This window comes from Taurulus bubalis (genome assembly GCF_910589615.1).
Source record: "Taurulus bubalis genome assembly, chromosome: 13".
Lineage (NCBI taxonomy): Eukaryota > Metazoa > Chordata > Actinopteri > Perciformes > Cottidae > Taurulus > Taurulus bubalis.
The window spans coordinates 13,712,998-13,738,901 of NC_136601.1; the positions used below are offsets into that span (position 1 = coordinate 13,712,998).

A 25,904-nucleotide genomic window follows, 5' to 3' on the forward strand; every position below is an offset into this window, starting at 1 on the left:
GCATGCTGTTCACCCCCTACTGCAACAATAACACCTTTTTACATTCAATTATAATACAGATAAGTGAGCAAAATGGAGACTTCACACACTGCGCAGGCCTGTGGGCTCGACAGGACTCCACCTTGTCACACTCACTCACTTCCCCTTAACGGCTTGATGTCAGGAAGAGAAGAGAGACAGAAGAGGAAGAGAGGCAAAGGGGGATGGGCCTGCTGCTTTCATTTGAAGTAAAAAGAAAAATACAGAAGTAAAGTAAAGTTGAGCAGGCACTCAAAAAACAGAGAGAGAGGGAGAAAGAAAGAGAGAGAGACGACTAGGAGGTGAATCGGAAAGCCAAGACTCAAAATAGAAAGTAGGGCTACATGTGATCATGGCTCCTTGGACGAGGACCACCACGGAGCGGTATGGTGTAGGTAAGTCAGTATGAGCTCACTTGTCTGTGTCTTTATGTGTGCATGCACATACATGTTTCTATAGTGTCTCTCTATTTACTCGTGCTATGAATAAAAATGAGAGAAATAGATGCCCATCACTTCCTGCTTAACAGGATGTGAGCAGGTGCTAACGGCCTCACAGAACTTTAGGATGTAGACGTCACATGTAATTCCCTCAAAATAACTTAAATCCTTATAGCATATTTACCATTTACCTTCAATGCAACAGAACGTATAAAAACTGGATTGTTTGGTGGATGAAATCAGATATAAAGTTGCAATCCATCCTAAACTGATGGAGATATGAGTGGCAGTTAGTAGGCAATCCTAATGCATTACACTATGCAGCTCATGAATACAGAAGCAAGAAAATGACATGCTTAAGTGTGGAGAGATTGCTTTTGGCACCAGATGGGTAAAGCTCAACTTCTCACTACAATCTGTAGTTTATCTGGCATGTGGGTTGAATATGGCCGAGCTGATCAGCATGTGTTTCCGTTCGATATGCAAGACAGACAGCAGCTTAAGAAGAATACTGATTTTTGACTTCAAATACAGAATGTAATAGCAGCGGATCACTGGCTTGTTGCAGACGATGCATTGATTTATCAGTTACTTTGGCATACAGTTTATATTGGAAGCGAATGAAGACAGTAATGAAGTCATTAAGTCTTTCTTCTGGTTTATATTTTAAGATTGACGTTGAATATGAAAATGTATTTATCTTACATTTTTTATTAATCACTAATAAGATTACTCAATTAAGTGTTGTTTATCTACAGTATCTAGACTTAATTTCTTCCTGGTCTGTGTAAGACTACAACACAGGAAGTGGAAGAAGGAGGGACGTATTTTCTTTGAAGCCGCACATAGAAATACTGTCCAAACCATATAATGTTATGAACTGTACACACACTTATGTTTTCATTTTGAAATAATTATGCATTTCAATTGAAGTATTGGTCCAGAAATAATCTGCAACTTTTCATACAGTCAGAATTATTAGCCTTCATTTTGTGTATAAGTGCTTGTTTTCCTCAGCCATGAAATATAGGAAGAAGCAAAACAAGCCGGTGAGCTCGTGCAGACAATCAGACAACAACAGCTTCACTACGACGCATAATTTCAACAAGCTAATATTAATGCACTCTTTGCAGGGAGGCAGCGTGCAGCTAGTTACTGCTAAAACTCTGTCCACTCTTTTGCTCTGCATGCCATGCTGCTGCATTGCTTATTCCTGTTGCAAACACCTGTTGCTACCACTGCTGCTTGTACTCAATTATGCAGTAAATCTAAGGCTGCTAATGAGAAGTATAGCCTTTTCACTACTGTTCAATCTGCAGAATAATTTTTAGGTTAACTATTTAGTCTATGAAATGACTATGAAAATATATTTTATTGAAGGTTTTTTTATAAATTGACTTCTATCTTAATTGATTTTATTACAATTGTTTTTGTTGCTTACTAGTTTTTAATGTATTTTGAATGGTTTTCTTTGACTTGCCTTTTGCCTCTGATTTAAAATGTGCCATGCAAATAAAGCTGCTTGACATCATCACAATTCCCCAGAGACAGAGATATCTTCAGATTGCCCGTTTATCTGACCGCCAACGGTCCCGAGCTCAAGGACATGCAGTTTATATTTGATGTGTCACAGTTTGAGATGCAGGAACCAGGCAATGTTTGACGTTATTGGTTAACACATTGCTGAGCGTTATTTTTTTAAAGTCAATATCATAACTGATTAGCTTTTATTCAAATTATTTCAGCACAGTGTGAATATTGTATAAGCAAGCTCGCCTGCCAACAGTCCATCAAGTGGCCATGTACCGTACATATCTTTGGGTTCACTGACTGAGGGGTCAGTAAGAATAGGCAGGAATAAACCTACAGGTTAGTTCTGTTGGTGACAGGTGATCCACGCTTCACTTCGGCTTGACGTGAACTAGTTTCAACTTGTATTCATCTTAGACGAGGAGTAGCTTTCTTCCACTGATTCACTTCAGTGTTTCTCCTTCTCTGTGACCGGCGGTCATGACCTCATGTCAGTTTGATAAGGGCGCTCGCTCACTGCTGCTCCTTGTGATATTTGTTAGAAATGTATGTTGGTACATTGATGTTCACCTATGTTTAATGGATGTTCATAATGAATAGTACATGTAGGGATTTAGGACCCAGCGGGGATTCAGGTGGGAAGCACAAACCTGTAACAGGGGCCTCATCGGGAGGACATCATGGAGGCTGAGGAATAAAGAGTTTCAATTAAGAGCACTTTGTTCTCACGTTGTATGTGTATTTAAAAACACAACACTGCACCCACCAAATTATCGCTAGCTTCCTGCCCGTGCTGACATTCATCACATAGTATTGGTTTTTGAATTGCATTGCCATTAAACAGCGGCCTATCAACTGCACCCATCATCAGGCTGTAATTATTTCCTCTTTAGTTAAGTGGAATTTTGTCGGCAACGGAGAGAAGCAGCTTTCCCTCGAGGTCGGCGATGCGGTCCAGGTCCAGGAGGTCTGCGATGGTAAGAATATCTCAAAACATAAACATTTGAAGTATTATTAGTATCACTTATGTTGTACATAACCTTTCAATGATATTTTTTCACATGTTTTTCGTGAAACATTCAATGTATGCTAATATGTTGCATCATTATATGTGGCTAATACTAAAACCAGGTCATCTATTATTAACCAGCCGCCTCAAGCAAAATGAAAGATATTGTCGAAATGACAAAAGTTGGTGACTACTTATAGTTTTCATAACCAATACTTTTTCTTAAAGTAAAATATGTTGTACGTCTGCATTTCTTGCCACTCTTATTTTATGTATTTCATATAATCCATTTGAATAAAACTAAGGCCTTATGGTGCATGATACATAACTCTGTTTGATTATTGTACCAGTTAGCTTTGCACTAGGTTTCAGTCCGTCAACATAGGCCTGCACATGTAGACTTGTCAATATGGAAGTAAGGTGACAGTCAATTTGTCTTTCAGGATGGTACAGAGGCTACTTGGTTAGGAACAATACCCAACGGGTAAGACCTCACTATCCTGTTTTCCTACACCAGACAGCGCATCACATTGACTTTAGCAGGAAGGTGAAAAAAACTCAACACTTTTCTTGTTTTGTGGATAGGAAAGGTGAAACCTACAACTTATACATTGTTTCCCCTCATTTCCCCCATGCATTTTCCTCTCCAGGGAGTGTTCCCTGCCAGTTTTGTTCATCTTAAGGAAGTCGTCATTGAAAAGCAAGGGTGAGTGCATTTAACAAGTATTTATCTAACTCCAAAGGTTTTTTGACCTTATGTTTTCTTTGGTCTGTGTGTGTGTGACTACAGAGATCAGGAGCTAGTGATGTCTGCAGAGATGCCCTTAGTAAAGGAGGTTACCACCACATTGCGGGAGTGGGGAAGCATATGGAAGCAACTCTTTGTGGTAAAAAAACAAACAAGCAAAAACCCTTGTATGTGAATGTGTGTATGTCTGAGTGTAACACTATGCATTTCCCTGTCCAGGCCAATAAACAAAAGCGTGTGAAGCAGGTCCAGGGGCTGATGTGTGAGCTAATGGAGTGGCGCTCCCAGCTCCTGTCTGGCACTCTGCCCAGTGACGAATTCAAGGAGCTCAAGCAGAAAGTCACGTCCAAGATTGACTATGGCAACAAGTATGTCTGCTTAAAAACGAAATTCCTCGTTCACACTAGTTCTCTCCTGTCTCTGTACACATCTTTCTAACCACAAACCTTTCAGCATCTTCTCCCTTTATATGGCATTCCTCTTTGCTCCCTTCTTCCTCCCTTCCTTCCTATGTCTTCTTCCCTCCAGCATTTCCATCTCCACTCATTGTCTTTTTTGTCCTCCGTCCTTTGTATGCCTTCAATCAATCCCAGTCCTCACCTGAGCCGTATCTCCTGCTTTCCACTACAGGATCCTGGAGCTGGACCAGGTGGTTCGGGATGACAATGGTAACATCTTAGACCCAGAACGGGCGAGTGTCATCAGTCTGTTTCGGGCCCACAAGGAGGCCACAGCCAAGATTAATGAGCGCATCAAAGAGGAGCAGGTAAGGCAAAAGATGAGAAGGCAGTGCAGTGGGGAACAGAAAAAGTTGAACCCAGGAGGGAAAGTGCCACACAGAACCTTTCATGGGACAGACTGATAATCTCATGGGTGAATGTGATGGCAGATGTTGCAATTATAATATAATATAATTTGGCAACTTCTTTGATATTGCTGTGCTTTGACTGCACAAGACTTCCAAGAGACATCTGTACCATGGGATTCATCCTGGGAAACTGTTAAAAAAATAGAAAAGCTATTGTGAACTAGCTATCTATTAAATAGATAATAGATTGAATAGGTGAAATAGTAATTTTGTTCATTTCATTTAGTTTTTCTAAGAAGAAAGTAGTGATGAAATGTAGTAATGAAACTTTATCTGCATTAAAAAGCCACCGATTTCACTTGCCAATCATATGTCAGTCAAGCCTTATTAAGATTTCACTTCCATGCAAATTGGTTTGACTTCATTTCATCTCCATACAGCCTATTTTACATTCATTCATTAGTATGAAGAGAACGTACTGTATTACGACTTTTTGATTCCGTAATTATCTTCTCCCTTACAAACTCACAATCTGGATGAACCAGCTGTTAGATCCCAGAATGAAGTAACCAACTATTATTTCATATACCAGCCAACCAGATTTCTCAGTACCTTGAAATGAAGGCTTTCGGCTGGCATTGTATCCTCTTGAACCCTTGCCCCAAGGTAATCTCCTTCAACTAATGTCCTCTTCCGCAGTCTAACATCCAGACGGACCACAGTGGGATCTCAGCACGAATCCAGTCTTCCCCCACCCACAGCCTCTACGTCTTTGTCCGGAACTTTGTCTGTCGCATCGGAGAGGACTCGGAGCTCTTCATGTCCCTCTATGACCCCATCAAACAGACCATCATCAGGTGTCACTAGTCCTTCTCTCTTAGATTTAGTCTCTCCACCCTCATTCAGTGAGCTTCAAAAAGTGTTTTATAACATGTTGATGTTTTCTTTTCAGTGTATTGTTTTCAGGTTGATTTGAGGATTTGAAGTCCCAGATTCGTATGCAATTTTAAATGTGTCTGTTTAGACTTAAAATAACAAACTGATGTTAGGTTGAAGTCTGGAAGTCTGATTATTTTATAACCTCAACCCCATCTTTCAACTGCCTGTATACCTCTCCTCTTGCTTCCTCATTTGTCCTCTCCTACATTGTTGAACCAAACTAAATTAGAACAATGGGATACCAAAAATAAGAATACAAACAACACAAATTATAGGGCAGCAGATACTGACTGGCAGTGCTATGTGGTGCCTGACAGTGCTAATGCTAAGCCCTGTCACTCACTGTCATACTGTGTATATCTAAGTCTCAGCACTGCAACTGGGAGTATCAAGATAGATCTGGATCGATCGTGTTTTCTTCAAGTATATCCACCACTGATCGCCTCGTACTTTCTTGGCATTGGTCCTGGTTTATTCTGTCTCATTTGCTCTTGTTGTGCTTGATTGATTGTTCCTTATGTTGTTGGTCTTTGTGCAAAAAATGGTAGATAGTGGCTTTTGTGACAGGAATGTTGTAGGAAATTTTTCTCAGCTTTGATTCACCCCGCTGTACCTCTGTGTGTCTGTCTTGCTGTCTTTCTTTCAATTCATCCCTCTGTCAGTGTCTGGCACATGCTTGTGTGTCAGAAAAAAAGGCTATTTGGAATAGAGGGGTTGTATTTTTAGAACTTCAGTCTAAATTGTCAAATCTTTAACTTTTATTTTCCCAGAAATCATGTAATGTCACATTAGTATATTATAACTATATAGTATACTGTAGCATGCCCATGTACACCAGACAGGCTACTATCTGATCCTCTACCAGACTGAGTTAGCTTCTCTACCTTTTTGTTCCATCAGGTCCTGTCGATGCACATTTTTTTAATCTTCTCAAGTAGAGTGACTCTGCAAAGTTTAGTCAAGGGGAATGAGACCATCTTTATTCCAACTTCAAATGATATACTTTGTGTGGCTGTATATTAAACTATTGTGTAGTATAGCTTTGCATAACCGTAACAACAACTGTTTCCATGCTTTATGCAGTGAGAACTATTTGGTACGTTGGGGCAGTAAAGGATTCCCAAAGGAGATTGACATGCTCAACAACCTGAAGGTTGTCTTTACAGTAAGTAACCAAAGGAGGGCACTATCACACAGTTTCTCAGCACCGCAGACACAGCACTGTATAAATAGCTTCATCTCCTCTTAGAAGATTGACTTGTTTTTTAATTTTCTTTCCCACTTAACCTGATGTCCCCCAACTCCTCTTTTCTCCATCTTTTCATCCTTGTATCTCTTATTTGCTTTCTTCTTTCTCTGTTCTCTTTTCTGTTTGTCTCTACCAGGACCTGGGGAACAAGGACCTGTGCAGAGAGAAGATTTACCTGATCTGTCAGATAGTGAGAGTGGGCAGGATGGACCTGAAAGAGACACACAACAAGAAATGCACTCAAGGCCTGAGGCGGCCGTTTGGGGTAGCAGGTACTTGAAGATCAGCCAATACAACAATAATAACAATAATATTACTATTATACTCATTTGCCTTATTCCACTGCCTAACTTTTTCATTATCCTCATATTATTGTCGCTCCCACTGGCTCAAAAAAGTTGGTACTTAATCAACCACTGCAAAGAGCTATCGGGTGTTTGCTGGACTAGTTTGTGACAGAGAGATTTCAATCCAAATGTTCAGAGGCTGTCATTGCTGACTGATGTGAATCATTACCGTCACAGTCACATCAGAAACTGCTCTGTCGCATTTTCTTTGATTTTGTTATCACCGACACATTTGTTTTCCTTTTCTTGGCAGTGATGGACATTAGTGATCTCATCAAAGGGAAGATCGAATGTGATGAGGAGAAACAGTTTTTCATCCCCTTCTTTCCGTATGTCCCATTTTCCTTCTCTGTTACTCACAAATCCTGCTGTTATAAAATAGAAATATTGCCATTTTGTTTGTAAAGATCTCAGCATCTGCACGATTTTAAAATCAAACAGTTTTTGTGTATTCCTGAAGTGTGTTTTTGTGCTTCAGGGTAGTTGCTGAGAATGACTTTCTCCACTCCTTGCTGAACAAAGTGACATCATTGCGAGGAGACAGTGGTGGACAAGGTTTGGCTTCTCTCTCTGTTTCCTAGTGTGTAAGCCACGTGACTTAAAGTCACTGGTCCTGTGTGTAATACAGGTTCCCACTGGACTGTGTATGCTGCGGTCATTTATAGTCAGACAAAAATGGACATTTCTCATCACCTCTTCTCTCTGCTCCGTGGGTAAATATGACGGACATTATCCTGATGGATGGCATCCGCCCTCGAGCCGATGTCTTCATATTACTTCCCCTTTATTTCTCCCTCACCAGCCTTCAGTCTCGCTGCCCGCTACCTCATGTTTATGGCTGACTTTGACAGCCCCTATGGGTGAAACTGTCTTGTTCCCCATAGACATTGATGGACTACATGCTCATCTCACTCAGCCTTTATCTTTCCTCTCGCTCCTGAAAACCATTGGCATAACCTAGATATGAAGGGAGAAACTGGACGAGCAGATATGGACGGAGCACCTCAGGTCACCAGATGTCTGTTCTTAACATTGCTCACCCCTAATCTGTCCTTCCTCTCACTTTGAGTACACACATAAACGCTGCCACACACACGCACACACACACACGCACACACATTGACATTCACCCGAACCCTTTCACCAACTCTGTTTTTCCCTAAAATAACTAACCCCTTTTCCCCCAAGCTCTGTATATTCTGTCTGTGCTTTCTCACATAATTTCTCTGACAGAGTTGAGAGCCCATATTCCTTTGACTTAAATTTCTGCCACTTACGATTAAGCCCTTTCTTTGTCTTCTTTAACAAACAGGAGACATTTTCACTTCCACGCTTCAATTTGAAACAATTTGTCGTTACGCTCCCCATAGATAAATACTAACATTTTACACAAAGTGGATCTCACTCTAAATTCAGCCCTCAGGCTGAATGTTTCAGGGTTTCTGTAGGTCCTGAAAACATGTTAAAATGTTTTAGATTCAGTTTTAATAGGGCCGGGGCCTTGAAATTCCTTGTTCATTCATTTGGCTTTAATTTGAATTTACTTACCTACAGAGAGAAATGAAAATGCCTCTCTGGATCCCTCATTTTAAATAACCTCGAGTGGCACCTATTTGTCCAAGTAAATGTACAATTTAAGTTAAATTTGTTGATATTTGGTGTGTGTGAAGTACAGTATTGACTTTAACTTTCTGAAAGCTACACATACCCTGTGTTTTCCTGACTTGTTTGGGGTTTTATTTTGGTCACTAATTAAGTGTAACAGGAGAATATGTCCCTCCCCAGGTCTGTGACAAAAAAAAGACACACGATCTTGTTTAATTCAGAATGAATAAGCAATAAATCCGTACCTGGAATAAATAACAGATACTGACCGGTTGGTTCTTTACTGAAGATGGACATCCTTTAATTAACACATCTATTAACTTGTTAAATTATTACTGTCTAGATTAACGACCCCAATTTAAGGGAGTAATATATCCAAGATAATATGTGCCATGCATCAGTCTGTCATCTGTCTAAAGATTCAAGTCTTGAGATAAAGTCTCATGAATGCTTTTTCAGGGGTATATCAAGAATATGTATTTTTAACGCAACATTGCTTAAAAGGATAAAATAATTCAGCGGTCTTACTCTAGACGTAAAACTATATTGTTAAACATTAATGCATAGTCTTCCCTCCTCCTCTACTCCACCTCCCTTCAGGTCTGTGGGTGACGATGAAGGCTCTGGTGGGGAACATAGTTCAGATCCGAAAGGAATACCCTCACCTGGTGGACCGCAGCACTGTGGTGGCCCGCAAGCTGGGCTTCCCAGAGATCATCATGCCGGGAGATGTTCGCAATGACATCTACCTCACCTTACAGGGAGGCGACTTTGACAAATACAACAAGACAACACAGAAAAACGTGGAGGTCATCATGTGGGTCTGCGATGAGGAGGGCAAGGTCATACAGGTGAGCATCATGAAGAGATGAGGCTGAGGACACACAGAGCACGTCAGTGTATTTGAATAGGGAAGGGATTTATGTCAACATGTGTGTGTGTGTGTGTGTGTGTGTGTGTGTGTGTGTGACTGTGTGAGCAAACACAGCACTGATCAAGCGCTTATTCACGCTTTCATACTCAGGGGCACATAGACGTGGCTTTAATCCCAGAGTGAAAATCTATTTTAGCACATGCACACAAATCCTTCAGCTCAATATGAAACATATTTTTCTCTCTCTCCCTCTTCCCTAGAACTCTATCTGTCTAGGAGCAGGAGATAAGGTGGTCAGTGAGTACAGATCCGTCATCTACTACCAAATCAAACAGCCCCGCTGGATGGAGACAGTTAAGGTGTGTGTGTGTTGTAGAGGGAGTTGCTGAAATATTCAAAAGTAGTTAGAGGTACACTTTTAGTTGAGATTCCTTGAACATGTCTGATGTTTATGCCCTTGCATTCCTCATCTCAACCATAACTTTCTAGAAAAAGAAACTCCAGAATGTCATGGTATACCTGTAAAAAATGTAAGATATCTGTACTTTTATATTACCTCCAGGTGGCAGTCCCTCTGGAGGAAATGCACAAAATCCATTTACGCTTCATGTTCAGACACCGCTCTTCCCAGGAGTGTGAGTATCAGCCTCTATGCCGGTCTGTTCTCTCCATACAGCCACACTCACCTCTACTCTGATCCCCTGAGCATTATGGGACAGTGAAAGGACCGAGTGATTGGAAGCAATTTGGAAAATGACCCAAGGCTTCATTACGCACACTTGATTATATAATCAGTTATTCTTCCTTCCATTCCTGGAGTCTCACCCGTCCTCCTCCCTTTCTATTTCCCTGATTCTCCTCTGACCATCTCTCTTTCTGTTTACAAATCCGTCTCCAGCCAAGGACAAGAGTGAGAAGAACTTTGCAATGGCCTTTGTGCGTCTGATGAAGGAAGACGGGACAGTTCTACAAGATGGCCTGCATGACCTTGTCGTCTTCAAGGTCAGAAACAGAACTTTTTGCAGAAAGAAAACAGTAAACTCATGAACGGGTTCAGTGTCTTATTCAAAGAAAGACAAATGAAACAGTAAATTAGTAAATTGAGTAAATTAACCTTATTCATTTTAAAGTTAATGTGCAACTTATTTATCGTCACCTTGACCGAAGCTGTCAGACTTATTAAGATATTAAAGCTCCTCTGAGAGTAATAAACAGAAGGCCACACCTTTTGTTGGATCCACCAGTTTTAGATTAAACAGCTCAACTACAATACATCTGGAATCTTTTTTGGGGGGTGGGGGCATTTTTGCTTTCATTATACAGATGACAGCGCAACGTTTGGGGAAAGAGAAGCATGACATGCAACAAATATGCCAAGGCTGGAATAACACATGGGATTTATATGTTATACGGCAAGCACTGTAACCATTCGGCTAGCCGGACGCTCCCTGAAGTAGTATGTCACATTTAAAAGTGTCAATTCATAAACTGGTGCTTAGTACAGTAACACATTCAGTTTATATAAATATTTTGATACATCATTTATGGTCAGACTTGAATGAATAGGGAGAATTATTCTAACTGTACCAAAGCTCGCTGACATTCCCCAATTAATACCGGAGGCATTTGTACACATATTATAGTTCAAATGAATGTTAGATTTCCCTGAGGTGATTTGCCTTAAACATGACAGAAAAAAGCAGATTCGTTGTTTGTCTGAATATACTGTATGTACTGGAACAGTTGTGCTCAGCTGAACCATGATCAAAGACAAATTTATAGGGAGTCTGGATGGGAGATTATGGTCACCCAGGTTGGTTGAAGCCAAATAGATTTCCTGCCAAATGAGCCAAAGCTAAGATTGAATCCCTCTATTGATTAAATGCCAAACGCAATGAAGATGAATTGCTCTTGATGCACTCAAAGACCAAATGGATGGTCTCCATGTGCCCTCTTTCTCAATTATCTCCTGTTATCCCTGAATTCCTCTCCTTCTCTGTGCCACTCATGACTTCAGTCTCTTATTCCATCCTTTGCCACCCACTCACTCATTATTACTTACTGGTTTGGCATTAAAGGTCAGAGGTTAAGGTTGAGGCCCGAATTAATGCATGACCTTAAGACAAACATAATATCAATATGCCAAGATATCCTATTCATGTGTTTCCAACACTTACTGCAATATAAATGCTGTAATATTAGATATTATTCTGATCTGTCCTGGCCCCAATGTTTACAAAGTTATGTATTTACAACCAAAGTTCAGTTTGGTAGATAGAGGATTACTGCTGTGGAACGGCCGACTTCAGTCATTGTTTGTCATTTTTCCTTCAGCGCTAGTCTGATGAATCACTGCAAGTGGAGCCAACCCCAGAGTCTTTTACTCTTTGTTTGCATCAAGACATTTTGATTAAACACAGGGAATATAGTTCTCATCCCAAGGCTGCTGCGACAGCCACTAAACATCTGTTCAATCATTAGCACGTTGGAGCATTCTGGTGTGTCGGCATTAATGGGTTAAAAATGACTCGCTCACATTGTCCTCTAAGGGTGACAGCAAGCGCATGGAAGATGTGAACTGCTACTTGTCGTTGCCCTCGACCCGCCACCACCACGGTGACACCCACAAGGTGGCAGCGTTGAACCGCAGCTCCAGCAACGTGTCGGGGAGCGGAGGCCTTTCAGTCAGCTCGAGAGACAGCTTCAGCATCTCCACCCTGGTCTGCTCCACCAAACTCACCCAGAACGGTAGGTGGATGTGTTTTTTTGTTTTTTGTTTGGATGTTTGTGTTGCAGGTGTCTTTATTTTGTATTTACATTTTTTTGTAAATTATGTTTATTCTCAAAAGCATTGAGTATACAGTTATACAGCATGTCATTTCTCATTTTCTCCCCCCTCCCAAAAAAAAATTCCCCCAACACAGAACAAATCACACTGCCTCAATTGTCAAAAAGCATATTATAGTATTAATAACTCCAGTATACACAAAAGTAAATAAGGTGTAGGCGGGTACTACAGTGTTGCAGGTGTCTTTTGTGACATTGTGTTTGATATTAAGTTAGACTTGGCAGGGCAAACATTTTCATCCAAACACACACACACACACACCCGTATACACAAAGATTAAAGAAAGGTTGGTGCAGAAATTAAAAGGGGAAGGCGTTTGAAATTAAACTTGACACGTCAAAATAAACATGAATTAACATCTTCTTTTAGCACAGTAATAAGGTCAAGCCAAGACAATGAATCATCTCTTGGCTGTGAAACGGGTAGAGGACAATTCCACTGCTTACGAGGTCTGGTTGAGTCTGAAAACTTGACTGATCTAGTGTGCATACCGTCTTCTCTTGGGCTAAACGATTAAGAAAATCTGATTTCTCCATAGAAAACCCTTAGTATTGGTGTTGAATTGCATGTAACTTTTAACCTTATCTGACCTTGTGAGGCTGAGTGTTATTTTTAGGTTTAAGGCTAAAAGTTAAGGCATGATGACAATAGCTAAAGGGTGAGGTGAGGTAAGGTTAAAGGAGACGTTCATACAATTAACAGTGAGTCAACTGTATATTAATTAGGGAAATGGTACCAGAACTACAAGTGTACCTGGGTGTGACGTGTTTTGGTCATGGGATAGTGAGCACAGGACGTGGGAACTGTGTGTATACATGGGTTTGATTAGTGAAGAGTAACGTAATTGTGTCCTACACACTCTGGCAGGCAGCCACTCTACCAGACACACACACACACACACACACACACACACACACACACATACTGAAGTGCACATTCACATCTACAAATGCAGAAGCGCACGTACATTCCAGACAGTGTGGTGCATTAGGCACAGGTGCAGTGCAACAGCTGTTACTGAGGAAGCCAGTCCATCACTATAATGAACATTATCCTGCGGTATTAATCACTTGTACCACACACACACACACACACACACACACACACACACACACACACACACACACACACACATACACAAAGACTCGCAGGCATGCACGCACACAGTGTTGTTTGGGTGCACCAACCAGATGTGCGGCTTGGCTTGGTGAGTCAGACATTATTGGACAGGAAAAGCAGTGAGCTTCAAGCAGGCAGCCCTACAGAGACATGGAAATCTGCTCCATGTCAAACTGTAGCAGAATTTATGACAGAAACTGTGGATTTGAATGCTCAGCTGACAGTCTGACTAAGCAGAGGAACAGCTTCTATACATTATGTATGACTGACAGGTACATACAGTGTTACAGTTCACGTATTCTTCGCAATACAGAATGAGAAACATTAGGAGAGAAAATTAAAAAAAACAATTGAGAAAATTACATTCCTCAACTAAGACTACATTTTCATGACAACAGCTTTGATCAGCATCCAATTTTAAACAAGACAGCTGAACATAAATGTGCTCCCTGTGTCTCCTCTCCAGTGGGCCTGCTGGGGCTGCTCAAGTGGAGGACTCGACCGGAACTCCTCAAAGAAAACCTTGAGAAGCTCAAAATCATTGATGGAGAGGAGGTGGTAAAGGTCAGTGGTGTGAATATAAGTGTGCCCACGCGTCAATGTGCAGACTGCCATGTGTGGGCTCTCACTGGCTCTCTCCTTTGTCTGTGTGTGTGCATTTAGTTTCTGCAGGACACTCTGGATGCCTTGTTCAACATCATGATGGAGAACTCTCAGAGTGACGACTACGACATCCTCGTGTTCGACGCCTTGGTGAGTGTGTGTGGTGTGTTTCCCCAGATAATGTCATGTTTGCATGGCTTGTCAACAGATGCAGCTGATTGTGTGACAGGCTGTTTCTGTGTGAATTAAATCTGACATCTTTGCGTCGTCTACCTATCCAAGCCTCCACGCCTTGTAAATGTCTACCGCTATGTAATTATGTAACCCTCTCTGTCTCTCTTTTTGTCCCCTTTGTCTGCCAGATACACATCATAGGTCTGATCGCTGACAGAAAGTTCCAGCACTTCAACACAGTGTTGGAGGCCTACATCAAGCAGCATTTCAGCGCTACGCTGGCCTACAAGTAGGTTACTTCCTGGATCACAGCCCACTTCCTCTCATCTCATACTATTACTCTCTGTATGCGATTTCTGAATGACTGGAGACAATGTTCTCCTCATTATTTATGTCTTGAATCAGATTTTAAGCAATATATGACGACCAAAGTTTGCACCCCTTTTCTCATCAGAACACTGAATGTGAATCTGAAAAACATAGGTACATAACAACACTGTAGGCAGGAAAAATATAATGTGTATAAGAGGAAAATATCTATCAAGAGTCACATAGATAGATCATAGGTGATCCAAAATAAATTTCAGTTGCAAATCAGTATGCTCATGCAACAATCCTGTTTATGTCACATCTCCTTATCTAATCTGCTACAGGAGAGTTTAAGCTCCCCATCAGCAAAACTGTCTGTTTAAGGTTGAAACCATTTAATGTGTGCTCCATGAATGTAATAACCACATTTAGATATTAGCATGATGTGTGATGACAATGTTATACTTCATGTCAACAAACATGGAAAACATACCATACTTCTATTGTGGGAAACCAAAACATAAGCAGTGTATCAGCAATGTTCTTGTTTTTATTTCAAATAAAGGATTACGATCTTTCACGAGGCAATTCTCCCACCTCGAGGGAATTATGAAATCTTTTAAATCCCATTAGATAATCTCGATAATGCTTTGTCATCCAGCCAGAAAACAGACTGTTTTGTGCTTCCTAGAAAGTTGGACATAGCAGCCGAAAGTACAGAAACACATTAATTGCATTAACGTGGGTTGTCCCATTCAGAATCACACTCTCATCCCGCCAAACTTCATGCCAAAGGTATACAAGCTGCCACTGGAGGTCAGTGTGTGTGTTGGCCTTTGGAGCACTTTACTGAATAGGATTAGAGTTTTAACCCGGCCTCTCTGTGGAGTAGCAGCATAAGCACTCAGGCATGCACCATAAACACTTCTGTCTGCTTCTTACTCTCTTTAATTCACTTAACTTGATTCAGTGGGCACTGGAGACAACATTTGTTTGCATTGCCAAAGCTTCAGTTAGGAAATTAAAAGCATTTCTAACTTTTCTTGCTTTCTATGTCCGCTGAATCTTTTCTTGCATTTCCCAACTACTTCTCATCCTCCCTGCCTCCTTTGCCCAATTATCACTGTGACGCTCTTCCTCTCTGAACTGCTTTTCTATTTTCCTGTCTGTTCTTCACTCCATCTCTCTCTCCACCATCACTCCACTCCTCCCTTTCCAGTGTGTTGGTGTTCACCCTCTTTAAGAGGGTCACTACAGCTTAACGCCTATCAGCCCAGAGGCTGTTATGTAAAACTCTCTAACTACATTTTAAACTCCATATCGCTTGCTCTTAAAAATGCATAAATCCTTCTGTGTTTGCCTTTAAGCTATGCATCAAAACAAAACCAGGGTAGACTGAATGGTATTAACGTTGGTCATATTTTCATGGCCACCCTGACAGCAGTGAGGCCAGATTAGAGCAATTTTTTAAGGAGACTTTCATTGTTTAAGAGGATTGGGTAAGTAAATGAGTGATCCCCTGTTGCCATTTCATGGACATAAAGCCATCACAAAGCCAAGAGTCTCAGCCATTTTTAGGCCTTCAGTATTGTTTTATGTATTATGAATATGCTAGTATTGCATGCCATTTGGGACGATGCAGTGAGTGATTGGGCAGAGAAATGTTGATGAGTCATACACTTAGACTGAACTGAGCCACCCACACCTTTCTCAAGCTGCTTTGACACACTTTAATAGTGATGTTTGTGTGTAAAGACGCCTGTGGGGTGTGCATGTGTTGGAAAGTTGGAAATGTTATTTTTTTCACCTATCATCTGAAGGTAAATCAAAATGTCTGTGAGCTGTGCAAAAGGTACATCTGTTGAGGTGTGAAATACTATTTGGCCATTTATTCCACTGCCTTCACAGTCGTTCTTTCACTCTCTCTGATGCATTCTGTCTTTCTGCTCTATGGAAGTGAAACATGGAGTTGGGGATTCATTTTTCAACCTGTGGAACGTCAGAAAAGGATGAGCATTATCAGTGGATGATTTTGATTTTTTTTCTCTCCCCTCATCCCATCTGTTTCTCATATGATTCTCTCCCAGGAAGCTGATGTCGGTGTTGAAGAGGTATCTGGATGTGTCCAGCCGAGGTGAACAGTGTGAGCCCATCTTCCGAACCCTCAAAGCCCTCGAGTATATCTTCAAGTTCATCGTCCGCTCGCGCATGCTCTACTCCCAGTGAGTTTGCCTACCTTGTTTGTAAACTGATCATTATCATAATGAATACTGCTTTTTTTTGGACCCACAATGATGCAAATAGAGATTCTTGTTGAGCGCACACGGAGCCCGTGACACTGTAGGAGTAATAGTTTTTGACAGCTCTGTGAGAAAAGGCTGCTGATTAGAGCACTAATGTTGCTAATAGGCATTGATGATGAGGTGCAGTGTCCTGATGAGAGCTAATGACGGAGCAGGGCAGGACTGCTGAATGGCCAGCCGTCGAAACAGCAGACAAAGTTCCTGCAGGAGAGACTTATGACACACACTGTGCTGAGCCCAGAGCTGACCATACGATAAGTGTAAACACCATTTATAACTCCAGCGCAAGAAATTGATGCTGACAGATCAGAAACATGATCCACAACAAGTTGTGTGTGTGTGTGTGTGTGTGTTAAGACACAATTATGTGTGTAATTAAGTGCTTGTTCATATAATGCAAGGTGTATTGTTTTGAGTTGTGTGCCTCTTAGAAGCAGTGTATTATTTGGAAGGTGGAATGGTATCTCTTTGTGTGTGTGTGCTGGTGTGTGTGTGTGTTTGTCACTCAAAGTCCACTCGTCAATGTAGGTCTGCCTTTTTAATCTTATAGGGGGTCATTGTGTCGGCTTTGTTTGTCTAACATTGGTGTGTTTGTTTATCGACATGGTGGGTGTGTTTGTTTAATTATTCAGTGTGTGCGGATTTGTGTGGATGCATGAGTGTGGATTCCCAAGTGGGTGAGTGTGTTTGCGTGTGTATGTGCAATAGGTACATGTGTTTACAATAGCTCATACATATACATTTAATTAGTGTGTGTGTGTGTGTGTGTGGACCACATTATAGCCCCATGGGTATCTTCAAGACAATAAATCTCACTCTCCTTCACACTTCACACTTTCTCTCCTCCTCCAACAACTTTGACTTGCTCTGCATCTAAAGTTTTCCCATCAGATTCCTCCACTGATAAGGCCTTGTCACGCCAACAGAGAATCAGCTATTCAAGGGAGCCCCTGGTGCTGTTAGTGGATCTGCAAGGCTCCATCATCATCACCATCAAGACTAGCAGTCATTAATAGTTAAACAGGCAGAACTGAAGATGTATTAGCTTGTCAAACCGACTTTGTGTTCATGCAAAGTCTATTAGGAACGTGTGATGTTTGCTTCAAAAATATGTAAGGCATGCTGTTCTAGATTGTGCTCCTTCCTTCACCTTCTTTCTGTCCTTCACGCCCTCACTCTCACACTACTTCCCTGTGGTCTAGTTCATCAGGTGTATCTGTTTCTTTTTCCTTCCCTGGAGCATCTTCTATGTTCTATATTTCTCTTCTGTCTTATCCTCCCCTCAACCTCTTTCTTTCCATCCCTCCCTCCCTTCAACTTTAAATCTCCCCTTCTCCCTTACCTTCTTTCCGCCTCTTTTAATAGTTTTTATTACCCTTTTCTATTGAAGCATATTGGACTCATCTTGTCATTTAAAAACGAAGGATGCTTTCTATTATGAACAAGTTTTCTCAATAATGCAAGAAATATCTTATTATGAGATCACTTCTGTTTCCAATCGTATAAAATTGTATATTATGATTACAACATAATTTGCAGTTATCACAAAGGCTTTCCATTATTTATAAATAATAAAGGAATAGTTTACAATAACATGCCTTGCATTGAGAGCTGTGATCACAGTCATTCAGACACTATTTACTTATTGGCCTAAGGGGTTTACAATAAAGTATTATACACAGATTGGAATTTTACAATACTCAAGATAATTGTGTGACTATTTGTTAAGTTGAACTGATTAGTCTTAAAGGGGCAATATTATTTGCATAATACTTTATTAATGTATCATAGCAAAATTGGTCTCTGCACCATTTATTCGCTTTTCCGTTATGCAAATTGTCTGCATTTCAAATTTGTACTGATTGGTCTATAGGGGAACAGCAATTAGAAATCACAACAAGTTGACATTTCTGACTGATTTTGTTAGACGGAGATTTCCCGGGAGACATGTTTCCCTTGTTCTCTTTTCCCCTTTCCTCCTCTTATCAGAAACTATGCAGCTGAGCCGTCCTTTCTCCCACTCCCTCCGTTCTTCAGACTTTTCCTCAGTGTTCCTCACTCATCTCCTTCCTCCATGTTTATTTCCTGCCCTTCATCCCTCTCTCTCTGTCCTCTCCGTCTGTGTGTGTGTGTGTGTGTGTGTGTGTGTGTGTGTGTGTGTGTGTGTGTGTGTGTGTGTGTGTGTGTGTGTGTGTGAGAGAGAGAAAATGAGAAGTGGTACCTTACAGGCTGTAACATACTGTACTGTACTCAGTCTAACTATTTTAGTCAAGAGTATGTATATATATGTACACACACACACACACACACACACACACACACACACACACACACACGCCTGGTGGATTAAACAGGACAATGCGTCTGTAATCATAACTGTACTCAAAGAGCCCAGTGATAATACCTCTGTGTGTTACTGCCTAATCCCTCCCCCCACATGCTGAATTTACTGTGTGCCACATGCTAATCCGTCCCTCCAGAACTCATAACTTCTGTTGTAATTAACAACTGCTCAGCTCCACTAAATCACACAGAGATAGTGAGGAGACGGGGGAAGGAAAGGGGCGGAGATATGGATGAGGGAGACATTGGCTTGGGGTGGAAGACGTTCAAGTGAAGGGATGGCAGAGGGATGTGTGGGTGTGTGTATGGGATGTGAATAGCAGCATCAAAGATAACCCAGTTTATTAAGTCAGAGGAGCGTTGTTATAATCACTGCAGTCCTTGCTTGTCAATGTTTAATTTAACCTTGTCAACATAATACTGCAGTAGTTTGCTGTATCTGTTTAACAGGCTACAGTCCTTGATTTACACGCCTGTGTGCTGTTTTAAAGCAGTGTGACACTTAGTGTAGAATTTGACATTTTGACTTCAAGGTATACAAAGTTATATATGAAGCATTTTCCTTAAAAATACATCATGCTCAGATGCAGTCAGGACACATTGGGCGGCTGTAGCTCATGGGGATAATTGGTCGTCCTGAGACCACAAGGTAGCCGGTTCAATCCCCAGTCTGCCCATAGTTTGCATGTTGAAGTGTCCTTGAGCAAGACACTGGGTGCATCTCAAGTCTCTAAATTGTCGTATCCTCGATTGAACCGGAAGTGGTTCTGTGCTGCCATATTGACGGCTGTCCCAAAGCTCTTATTTTGCTCTGAGGAGTCATGATCGAGGAGCCACAAGAGCAGGCTTCCAGGAAGTGTTTTAACGCTGGACACGCCCCCACACTGTTCATCTGTTATGTGATTAGACGCTGCAGCTGAGTGGACTGATCGCTGGAGTTTCATACCAGAAACTATCACAGATTAAACTCAAGTTATATATTATATCCTCCTGGGAACTGAGGGAAAATAGTGTCTTCCAAATTCACATTTTTTTTTGTGATTTCCTACCTATTTAGAGTAAAAAAAAAAAACATCTTACAATTGAGACTTTTGGAAAATTATTTTAATTTTTAATTTTACAGCATGTCCACTGTAGTGAACCACAGGACAATTCCTGTGTGAAAAGACAGCCAAATATAGAAGAAAACGAACAAATTATGGCTATAGAGTGATATTAAACCAATAATACATTCAACATTATTATAAAACAAAGTAATTCTTCATCTTTGAATGAATGCTGCTAAATCTTCAAATACTTTGTTGTCAATGTACTTGAAAAAGTACTGAATTGGACTCCAGTTTGCACGGGTTGTAGAGTCATCTTGACAGTATAGAAGCCCAGGTAGCACAGGTGTGAATCTATTATGATGGAAAATAACATCATTAAATGAAAGCTAATAACAGGAATAATAATAATAAACATCACACAAATTTATTTGGATTAAATGCAGTCAGGTCGTAGTGCATCATAGGGATCAAACATCGGCCTACGTGCTGCTCCTGGCCCACAGAGGACGACGATGTTCCTGCTCATCCCTGTCTGTCTCTGAGTCTGTCTGCTCATCTGAGCCTCCTGTATCTTCTTCTTCTTCTTCTTCTTCTTCTTCTTCCTCACAAGGCTTAAGCTCATCCTCATCTCTCTCACCATCTGAAAGCTCCAAATCTGATTCTCCCTCAACTATCTGGTACAGCATCCTTTATGCTCGAGTTCTGTCTCCGACAACAATGTGTCCTGGTGTCCACTATAATTGACATTCATAAAAGGACTATTATTTAAATAAACAAATAACTGAAATGCTTCAGAACTAAATATATCATTCCTGACATGTTAATAAACAAGAAAATATATAAATTTCATAGTAAAAAGGAGTTTAAAGCGACTGACACCTCATCAGCTGTCAGTCGGCCGCAGTCATCATAAACCGACGTCGCTTCACGTGGCGCTTCAGAGGAAAGGACGTCTCATGTCTCTTAAAACATATTTCCTCGCGTCTTCTCTCCTCGCATGGTTTCCTTGCGTCTCTCCATGCATCCCTGGTGGGAGGGACTAAGACGCAAGGAAAGGACACAAGTGAGGGAAACAGGGATGCAATTTAGAGACTTGTGATGTACCCATAGAACCCGCAATTGGTCCCCGGGCGCCTTACATGGCAGGACACTGCTCCGTAATTGATGGGTTAAATGCAGAGACAAATTTCCCCAAGGCGGATCAATAAAGGATACTTTATTCTTTCTTCTTCATCTCTGTCTCTCCTCTGGTCTCTGTCTTTGTCATGTATGTATACAAATCTGCAGGTCTGTGAGTCTTTGTTTACCAACAGTGGGCTCTCAAGCAGAGCAGAGAGGTCACAGTTGACAGGATGAGGCATGCCCTTCAACTGCATTCATTCAAAATGCGTCAGTGCTGCACTGTCCCGCAAGGTTGTGCGGAAATGTGGGTGTGTTTATTTGTGCTTTAGAACCTAATCTCCATGAAACAATCCTTTGATTCATTGCTTCGCTCTTGCTAACACCGCTCCCTCTCCTCAGTTACTCTCTAGCTTGCTTGACTACTGCTGTTCTCTTTCTCGCTCTCTAACTCACTCGTTGAGCCAAGGTGGATTATTGAAAGAATAAGTGAGGAACTGCAGCCCATTTAGTTGATGCCTAGAATCTAGGTGTAATTTCACTTGTTGTTAGCTTCCTCTGGCTCATCACAGAGAAAGCCTGCGCTCGCCTGATGAAGATTATTTAAAAAAACGTTATCATTACTAACTCGGAATCAATTTAAACTGTGCTGAGAAACTACCGCATTATAATTTACATCCCATTGATTGAAACTGTCTCCTGGGTCAAGTGATGGAGGCAACATATGATAAAAAGGATACAAGCAAAGGAAGCAAGGAAAGAGATGCTGTGAACTAAACCATGAATTAATTGTCCAGTCTAACATTTTGTTTTGTTTTGTTTTATGTAATACACCGACTAACGCTGTTTTATTGCATTACGCTACATAATCTTTCCATATGTCTGTTGTTGTAACATACAAATAAGGCTCTTTCTGTCTACAATATACATCCAACTTGAGCTTCTTATCAGCCATCCTTGTTTTGACACTTTGTCTCTGATTGTCTCTCTCCACCCTCACTAATTATTCATTGCCCTTATTGTTTTTTTCTCATTTTTCAATTCGTGCCATTTCCCTTGCTAATCGTGTCACGTCATTTTATCTGACGTCCGTCTGATGCTTCTGTCTTTCAATCTTTTTTTGATTTTTCCTGTGGCATTTCCATTAATTTCCTTTTGCCCTCCTAGGCTGTATGAGGGGAAGGAGCAGGCGGAGTTTGAAGAGTCACTGAAGAAGCTTTTTGAGTCCATCAACAGCCTGATGAGAACAGACTACAACACCACTCTGCTGCTCAGGGTAATCATGCATGTTCACCCTTCACACTATTCTTCACCACCTAGCACTCCTCGTTCGTCTCCTCTTTATTCTCGCCCCTTTCCTGCTTCTACGTCTGTTTTTATTAGTTTTTTTTTTACATTTACCCTTCTGACTCTGTCTCATCTTCATGCTCTTCCTCATGCTCAAACTTATCTTATGTGATCTCTCAATCTGAAAATGATTATATTACAAAAATTCGCAAAAAGTTAGGCAGACACATGAGTGTGAAACATTAAAAACACATTTTCTCACACTTCATCACAGACTATTTAATGGCAAAGTCACCCTTTGTTCAACAGCAGCTTCCACAGAATTTCAAGTTTTTTTAACAGTGTTTACTTCTCGTGTGTGTGTGTGTGTGTGTGTGTGTGTGTGTGTGTGTGTCATCAGGTTGCTGCTCTGAAGTACCTGCCAACAGTACTGCATGATGTTGAGAAAGTGTTTGATGCCAAACTCCTCAGGTAAGCTTGCCTTTAAACACACATGCGCGCACGCACACACAGACACACATACACACACTAGCACCGTATCTTTGGTATCATTCAGGGACACTGATAGAGAGGATATATAGGCGCTTTCGGCTCAACTGAAGTCTTCCTCTTGGCTTTGTTCCGTGACCCCCCATCCTTCTGTCCCCCACACACTCCATCCTGGTTGAGCCCTCCATTCTTCATCAGGTGATAAAAATCTCATCAAACTGACATATACACAAGGACACACACTCAGACGCACTCTGAGCTTTCTCCATGTGCCCCTGAGTGAATTGACAATTTCAGTGAAACCATCAAACAAAACCCATTTGAACCTCTTCTCTCAGGTTTATTCTGAGCCTCCTGACGAGCAATACAACAGACATAGAATGGCTTGTTTAACCTCTCTTTGACCCCACATTAAATGGACAATATACAGTTCAGCCCAGAAAATGTCTTCAGCGTATATAGTACTTCACCAGTTCAACACAACACTGTTGTTCAAAGTATACATTTCAGGCAGTTGATTTGTCCTCACGCAATTCCACAACTAACATGGATCCATTTGTTTGGTATGACCTTGTTACTTTACCGAATGAAGATTTAAATTGATGTTCTCCTGACCGGCCACATTCTATTCCAAACACCCTACGCCTCATGATTTCTCTTTTCACCTTTCCGTGACCTGTGTGTGCTTTTGTGAGTTTAGATTATCCACATCTGCCAGCTCAGTCTCTGGAGTGGTTCGATGTCAACTCGGTGTCACAAAGGTGCTACCTTTAACACCCGCCACAAAGACACGCACCAGCAAGCACGCACATACACAGGTAGAAAGGTGATGAGGGGCAGAGCGTTTAAAAATCAGCGCACATATTCTCACTTTCTGTCATTCATTTTCTCTTTCTGTCTCTGCCACACATATTCACTCAACCCTATTGTCTGACTTCTTCTACTCGCACATGCACAAAAATATACCCGAGCCATCTAAACTTGAAAGTAGGGTCCCCATTGCATTGCTGATCAGATATGCCTCAGGCGGAGTATCCAAAAGCAAGCTGTGTGAATTACAATCACCACACAATGAGGTGGACATCAAAGCTTTCTCTCAGCTTCTGTATAGTCACATTCCTGCACCTTGTAAACTCACCTGTCGTGCGATTCGCCTGGTGGGACGAGCACAGATATCGTCGCCTATGCCTTGTTTTGCTTTGCTTGCTCTAGGTGTCCTTTGTGTGTCTTTGGTTCTGTTCGGACGTGGCCTTAAAGCGATAGCTCGGGTGTTTTAAAGTGGGGTTGAGAACTGAACTTAAAGCAAATCTTATCTTGAGAGCCACCAGGTTTCCAAAAACAGTAAAGATAAGTTTCACTTTCAGTTTAGTTCCGTGTTGGAAAATATTCTAAATCTAGCATACGCTTAAACTCAATCTTAATGCGTCTTGGGGCGCATTCACACTTGTACTTGTGATGGGATCGCCCAGGATGCATGTTAATGCCAGGTCTGGACAGGGCCTATGTGGGAATAGGCTGACATTTTAGGTTTTAATTAAATTCTGCTCAGATGATTAGTGGGCCTGATAAGTCTGCACTGAGCCTCTGTGCCCCAGCGTGTCTTCGTGTCTTATGCACATCACAAGTCATACAAACCTTTGTGTTGTGTTTGGGAGCAAGGGTGGTGTATTTCATTCTTTCATACCATCATTGAAAGAGCTTCTGCAACCTGTGTGGCATAATTTAAAGAGATGGAGACAAAGTAAGAGAACAACCAACAAAATGGAGACAGAGGGTCTGCCATGCTCTGAGCATTCAATCTTCCTAAGTGACATCAGCGCTTGCAACCAGCCTGTTTAATTATTCTAAAATTGAATTTGGGGCGGAGGATGACTCAAACTTGTGTATTCATTAAAGCGTGTTTAGGCTTTGGCTCATTTGTTTTCATGCTGCATACACATATTTGCTGATGTCTATTCTGCACTCTGCTTTTAGTGGTTGCATATTTTATGACCTTAAAGAAGAGATGTTTAAACCTTAACTTACTAAGGTGTAGTCGTGTTTTTAATCTGTGTAACGTATTGGGAATAATCAGAGTGAGAGTTTTTTGTTAAAATTCTAAACATGCATTTATTTGTGGAAACTTAATTCCTGAATATTTATTGTGCTCATTTTCAAGAAAACAAATCTGTTGCTCCTCCCGTATAATGCTATTCCTGATTATTTATTCCACTGCTTATTGCTTTCTCTCTCCAGCGAGCAGCTGCATGACTTTTATTCCTGCATCCCTCCTGAGAAACTCCAGAAACAGAAGGTGGCCTCCATGACTGAAATTGTCAGCAGTCAACTCTTCCAGAGACAAGGTGTGTGTCAAGTTTTAAATTATAGGCCTCCGCACTGAGCTGCTAACCAATAGCGCATTAATGGTTGATTGAAGAACCAATCACAGATGTGCACAAATGCCTACTCATTCTGGGTGAAATCCTACAGAGCATTAGTTGCTTCTCACTTAATGGTTAAGATCACATTAAAAGGTCTATTATACAGTGAGTAATTCCAGCCTAGCAACAGGACTGGGCACACAGCCGTTCCCACTGTACTTTATGACCAGTAAGGGTGTCTTTTGCTTCAAAGGTTTTATCTTGATACAGCACAGTGGATAAAAGTGTCGTACAAATGCAAGGGTACATCCATTGCCTGTAGGGCAATCCACTA

General features: G+C 41.2%; 1 protein-coding gene across 2 annotated transcripts in view; it reads left to right on the forward strand.

Moving 5' to 3' along the window:
- Positions 1-248: 248 nt before the first annotated feature.
- dock2 (dedicator of cytokinesis 2) overlaps positions 249-25,904 on the forward strand; it is an 86,964-nt gene continuing 61,308 nt past the window's right edge. For both annotated transcript variants that reach the window (XM_079228274.1, XM_079228275.1), the window contains exons 1-24: positions 249-413; positions 2,882-2,965; positions 3,441-3,481; positions 3,648-3,703; positions 3,788-3,884; positions 3,965-4,113; positions 4,376-4,511; positions 5,253-5,410; positions 6,576-6,657; positions 6,878-7,013; positions 7,342-7,417; positions 7,567-7,643; positions 9,294-9,544; positions 9,828-9,926; positions 10,130-10,202; positions 10,466-10,569; positions 12,117-12,315; positions 14,001-14,098; positions 14,198-14,287; positions 14,500-14,600; positions 16,708-16,842; positions 22,602-22,710; positions 23,122-23,192; positions 25,446-25,552. In XM_079228274.1, the coding sequence (XP_079084400.1) occupies positions 371-413; positions 2,882-2,965; positions 3,441-3,481; positions 3,648-3,703; positions 3,788-3,884; positions 3,965-4,113; positions 4,376-4,511; positions 5,253-5,410; positions 6,576-6,657; positions 6,878-7,013; positions 7,342-7,417; positions 7,567-7,643; positions 9,294-9,544; positions 9,828-9,926; positions 10,130-10,202; positions 10,466-10,569; positions 12,117-12,315; positions 14,001-14,098; positions 14,198-14,287; positions 14,500-14,600; positions 16,708-16,842; positions 22,602-22,710; positions 23,122-23,192; positions 25,446-25,552 (2,572 nt within the window). In that variant the 5' untranslated portion in view covers positions 249-370. The remainder of the gene's footprint in view (positions 414-2,881; positions 2,966-3,440; positions 3,482-3,647; positions 3,704-3,787; positions 3,885-3,964; positions 4,114-4,375; positions 4,512-5,252; positions 5,411-6,575; positions 6,658-6,877; positions 7,014-7,341; positions 7,418-7,566; positions 7,644-9,293; positions 9,545-9,827; positions 9,927-10,129; positions 10,203-10,465; positions 10,570-12,116; positions 12,316-14,000; positions 14,099-14,197; positions 14,288-14,499; positions 14,601-16,707; positions 16,843-22,601; positions 22,711-23,121; positions 23,193-25,445; positions 25,553-25,904) is intronic.